Source organism: Macrobrachium rosenbergii, chromosome 25 (assembly GCF_040412425.1).
Source record: "Macrobrachium rosenbergii isolate ZJJX-2024 chromosome 25, ASM4041242v1, whole genome shotgun sequence".
Lineage (NCBI taxonomy): Eukaryota > Metazoa > Arthropoda > Malacostraca > Decapoda > Palaemonidae > Macrobrachium > Macrobrachium rosenbergii.
In genome coordinates, this window is record NC_089765.1 from 9,268,020 (window position 1) to 9,274,019 (window position 6,000).

Below are 6,000 nucleotides of genomic sequence, written 5' to 3' on the forward strand. Positions count from 1 at the left end.
AGAAAACTAAAGCCTACATAGAAGGCTCATCAACTGGACGTCAAATCCCTTTACACACAAACACACACTCTGTGAAATTCACCTATATCTTCCACACATTCTCTCGCTTCCTGGATGCTAAGACCTTTCTTCTCCAAAAACCTTTTATTCTCCATCTATCCGGCACTCTCTAGGGTCTTCTTCTCTTCCTTCCTTCTAACAAATCTAAATAGTACACTCTTTTCAACAACCCCCTCTCCATTCTTTCCACATGACCGGACCATCTCAAGGCTCGTCCCACCTTTCTCAACCTTTGGTAACCTATAGACTTCTACGTATCTGAGCATGTTTCACTAATTCCTCCCCCGCCCTCTCTCTCTCTCTCTTTCTCTCTCTCTCTCTCTCTCTCTCTCTCTCTCTCTCTCTCTCTCTCTCTGTCAATGAAAACCAGCACAGAAACGGATGAGAGAAAGAGAGTTTCTGTTAATGAAAACCAGCGCGGAAGAAAATGAGAGAGAGAGAGAGAGAGAGAGAGAGAGAGAGAGAGAGAGAGAGAGAGAGATTTTTTTTTGCCACTGGTCTATAGACTCCCCTTGAAACAGCTTCCATAAAAGGCAGGCACCGTCGCCAAAGGGTGTTCAAGTGGACGCATTCATGACTCCTTGAAATGCGGAAAGGAATTATGTCACAGTGGCAGTCTTCTTCACCGCGAAAAATGATCGTGTGGTAAATGAACAGAGAATAGGGAGAGAGAGAGAGAGAGAGAGAGAGAGAGAGAGAGAGAGAGAGAGAGAGCACTGATAAAAGGGAGAGATTGAAAGGAGAAAAGATAACAAATAAAATTTATGAATAAATATATAGACAGTATATATATTATATATTATATATATGTGTGTGCCTGTATGTGTATATACACACACACACACATATATATATATATAAATGTATGTATATATGTATGTGTGCATGTATATATGTATATGTATATATTTAATTTGTATGTGTGTGTATATGCGTGTGTGTTATGCTGAGAGAGAGAGAGAGAGAGGGAGAGAGAGAAAAAAAACTGCCTTTATTATTTTTTTTGAAAGACCGCATTGTCTCATTCCCCGGGAGAAAACTCTCTCTCTCTCTCTCTCTCTCTCTCTCTCTCTCTCTCTCTCTCTCTGCTCTTTACCTTCGTCCTCCTCTCCATCCCCGACAGAACACCCAGAACCGATCTCTGTTTCACACCTCCGTCACTACGCAGCCCTGACCTTAACGGAACAGGGACGAGCGTCGCAACTCCCGTTTCAAAGTTGCCATGGTAATATTTCAGCAGGAAAGGAAGAGGCGCTTGTTGCCAACGTTCTTTCTATGAGTCACAGGGCCGAGTAAGCAGGTAGGTAGGTAGGTAGGTACGTACGTACGTATGTAGGCAGGTGGACGGGTGCAGCGAGACAGCAAAGAGCCAGTCACCCCGCCTTGAGAGAGAGAGAGAGAGAGAGAGGAACAGGTAGACGGACGGAGGATTAATTTAGGAAAGAGAGAAAAGCAGAATGCATAGGGTGGAACTGATGCCCCGAGCTCTTTTTTTTTATTATTTTGCTTTACCGTGAACAACTCTAGGCCTACCATTTTCTTAAGGGATGCCCCCGCCTACAGAGAGAGAGAGAGAGAGAGAGAGAGAGAGAGGTGAACAGGTAGAGGGGGCGGGGGAATTAAGTTAAGAAGGAGAGAAAGCAGAATGTACACTATGGAACTGATGCCCAGAGCTTTACCGTGAACAATTCTAGGCCTGCTATTTTTTCTGAGGGATGCCCCCGCCTACAGAGAGAGAGAGAGAGAGAGAGAGAGAGAGAGAGAGAGAGAGAGAGAGAGAGAGAGAGAGAGAGAGAGAGGCGACAGGTGAACAGGTAGACGGAGAGAGAATTAAGTTAGGAAGGAGAGAAGGAAGAATGCAGAGGGGAGCCGAATGATGCTCAAAGCTCTTTATTTACTTTACCGTGAACAATTCTAGGCCTATTTTTCTAAGGGATGCCCACCAAACTCTTTCATACCCGATAAAGAAAGCAACCTCGATTTATTTAGCCACGAACCGGGCATCGCCTTCCTCAGCATCTTAAAGGAAACACACCAGTTGAGTCTTTAAAAGGTGTTATAAAGCGTAAAGCGTCATTGATTCTTTGATGAAAACACAACGCAAGTCAGGAAGGCCTTTGGCGCATCGTACAAGAGATGAATATTTTTATTAAATGGCGAGTTAATGAGCTTTTGGCAAGTCACACACACAATACTTTTTATCCCCTTAGAGTCGTCTAATTCGTGAGATGTCATGAAAAATTAGCTACTGCAAGAGAAAGTATGGCAATGAATGCTGGAAATACCCAGTCATATGAACATTCACGGGAGGGGAACAGATTTTTTGACAGAAAGATTTAAGACAATGTTGATTTAGCTCAGCCTGAGTTATACGTTCGAAAGTGACAATCGTAAATGAAATAACATTTTGGTTTAATTGTTTAAGTTGGGTATTCCTACTTAAAAGCGTGAAGAAGAAGAAGAGTTACGTCATTAAATCTGAGTACTTGGTCAAAGAAAGACATGGGACAATGAAACATGCATGGAATGTAGTAAGGAATGGAATAGGAGGGGCAGTAAAAAATATGTAGAAAGAATTGAAAAATACAGGTAATAAAGGCATAAATATATAGAAAGACTTGAAAAATACAAGTAATCAAGACAAAAATATGTAGGGAAATTTGAAAAATACAAGTAATAAAGACATAAATATGCAGAAAGACTAGAAGAATACAAGTAATCAAGACAAAAAATATGTAGAGATTTGAAAAATACAAGTAGTAAAAACAGAATAATGTAGAAAGTTTAGAAAAATACAAGTAACAAAGATAAAAAAATATGTAGAGATTGAAAAAATACAAGTAATAAAAACAAAATAATGTAGAAAGATTAGAAAAATACAAGTAACAAAGACAAAAAATATGTAGAGATTTGAAAAATACAAGTAATAAAGACAAAAACATGTAGAAAGACTTGAAAAATACAAGTAACCAAGACAAAAATTATAACACAACCAGAGTAGCCTCATGCGAAACAATTCGAAGAACGCATCCGAAAAACCAACACCGCCATTACCCCTGACTTACTTTAACCCTCATGTGACTTTCTCTCTTTTCCCCCGTTCCAGGAGTTCCTGGACTGCATGGAGCAGGTGATGAAGCTCCCGTGTGAGCTCCACGGGGAGCGCTACAGCCGGGAAGGGACGAAGCTCATCCGGGATAAAATCAAAACTCTCCTCTGGTCTGCCCAGGGATGCATCCTGGGTTACTCCACATAAAATTTCCCGCCGCGGCCGTGAGCGTTTTGCAGAAGCCTAAATCTTTATCTTTTTCTATTTTCTGCGTAGTCAGCGAAATGCGTTTGTCTTCACCGAGTGTCACGTCGGATACACAAAGAAAAACAGAAGAATAACGCTGCGGTATTTATTCCAAATACAAAAACCAGTTTCAGAGAAATTTATAAAGTAGTGATTCAGTTGCCCTTCTTATTGCATTGGGAACCTTCAGTGGAAAGATGCAGTGTGGACGGGAAAAGTTATTTGGAACTGTACAATGCGACTTGGCATTAAAGACACATATCATAATTATCTAAGATAGGAAATACTTTAGTAGCGCATTTGATATAATACATGTGTATGCAAGATATGTATGTATGTATGCATGTATATAATATATATATATATATATATATATATATATATATATATATATATATATACACACACAATTATGTGACTGCGCCGTCAAGGAAGATAGCGTACTGGTGAGAATATATATCTTCACGAGCAAATTCTTTTAATGTACACACTATACATCTGAAAGCACAAATACCAGATTAGCACATGATGGATACTGATCGAGGAGAAAATTCTGCTGCTTAATAATTAAAAAAATGACTACAAAGTCGAAAGTAATAATAATAATAATAATAATAATAATAATAATAATAATAATAATATGAATAATAATAATAATAATAATAATAATAAGCAGATACAACCAGATACGCACATATAAAGAAAAGCGAGTACTCATACGAATGTACAACAAATGTGCATTATGTTCCTGTACCAAAAATACACGCCAAGTACAGCAAACGGTGAGAGAGGAAGCACATAGCACACACGATCCTAAACTTGAATAATTTATGCATTGCTGTCGCCAAAATTCAGCAGGACCTTCGAGATGACCTTTGCAAGAAAGGATACTAGTTTTTCATTCAATATATTCAAAGTGATGTTTAAAACAATGGAGGTCAGGTTAAGAAGACTATGAATTCTTTTAGCTCAGCATCTTTTCCCCGATGGGCCCCAGAGAACGTAGGAGGTTGATGATGTGAGCAATCACGATTTCTACTTGTTTCTATAAACAAACGCCTAACGATGATGAATCACTGTCTTACATTGCAACCTCATAGCCTGAATTATCCAGTGTACCTGTAAGCTGTTGTTGGGAAATCAGAAAACGATGCTCGTGGTGATTGTGAAAATAAGACTGGTTTCCGTAATTATAAAATAATTCCCTGAGAAGATGAATCGTCAGCTTTATTGAAAGCCCACCTTGCCAATGTAGTTTTATTTCCCAGAAAGCCTGAAGGCAAATTATTCCCCGGTGTAAGCCTTGATTAAAAAGGACATGTTCATGATAAAGAAAATTCATACCCAATGTAGCACAGTATGGAGAGATTTAGCGCGATTTGACAGAATATATATTTATTATTATACCAATTATTTTCGCTAGACACAAATTTCCTGTGTTATATCTTGGAAGTGTTGGTGGGGTTGGTGGGCCTTTTCCAGCAACTTATGCTGTAGTCTTTCCCATGTAAGAGATTTTTATGGAACAGGTGTTCAAATGTGAGACGGAATAAAGGATTTGGTTCGTATTTGGAATTCTTACTGCATATTCCTTTTGCGTTTCGGGGACCCCGAAGCTGTTGATTATATTTTCTAAGTCATAATATAGATAACTGTCAAGGTGCAATTCCACTTACTGGATTTGTATGAAGGTACAATTCCCTTACTGGATTTGTATGAAGGTACAATTCCACGTGATGGATTTGTATGAAGGTACAATTCCACGTACTAGATTTGTATGAAGGTACAATTCCATGTACTGGATTTGTATGAAGGTACAATTCCACTTACTGGATTTGTATGAAGGTACAATTCCACGTACTGGATTTGTATGAAGGTACAATTCCACGTACTGGATTTATATGAAGGTACAACTCCACATACTGGATTTGTATCCAGTATGAAGGTGCAATTCCACTTACTGGATTTGTATGAAGGTACAATTCCACGTACTGGGTTTGTATAAAGATACAATTCCACATACTGGATATGTATGGAGGTACAATTCCACGTACTGGTTTGTATAGTTACAACCCATGTAATGGAATTGTATGAAGGTCAATTCCATGTACTGGATTTGTATGAAGGCACAACTCATGTAATGGAATTGTATGAAGGCACAATTCCATGTACTGGATTTATATGGAAGGCACAACTCCATGTAATGAATTTGTATGAAGGTACAATTCCATGTACTGGATTTGTATGAAGTTACAACTCCATGTAATGGAATTGTATGAAGGTACAATTCCATGTACTGGATTTGTATGAAGTTACAACTCCATGTAATGAATTTGTATGAAGGTACAATTCCACGTACTGGATTTGTATGAAGTTACAACTCCATGTAATGAATTTGTATGAAGGTACAATTCCATGTACTGATTTAAAGTGAAGTTACAACTCCATGTAATGAATTTGTATGAAGGTACAATTCCATGTGCTGATTTGTATGAAGGTACAACTCCATGTAATGAATTTGTATGAAGGTACAATTCCATGTACTGATTTGTATGAAATTACAACTCCATGTAATGGAATGTATGAAGGTACAATTCACGTACTGGATTTGTATGAAGTCACAACCCATGTAATGAATTTGTATG

The 6,000-nt window shown here is 38.4% G+C and overlaps 1 protein-coding gene across 3 annotated transcripts in view; it reads left to right on the forward strand.

The window, feature by feature from the left end:
• The window catches only part of LOC136852294 (uncharacterized), a 120,492-nt gene extending 115,569 nt beyond the window's left edge, over window positions 1-4,923 (forward strand). For all 3 annotated transcript variants that reach the window (XM_067126792.1, XM_067126793.1, XM_067126795.1), the window contains exon 7: window positions 3,167-4,923. In XM_067126792.1, the coding sequence (XP_066982893.1) occupies window positions 3,167-3,316 (150 nt within the window). In that variant the 3' untranslated portion in view covers window positions 3,317-4,923. The remainder of the gene's footprint in view (window positions 1-3,166) is intronic.
• The last annotated feature ends 1,077 nt before the right edge of the window (window positions 4,924-6,000 follow it).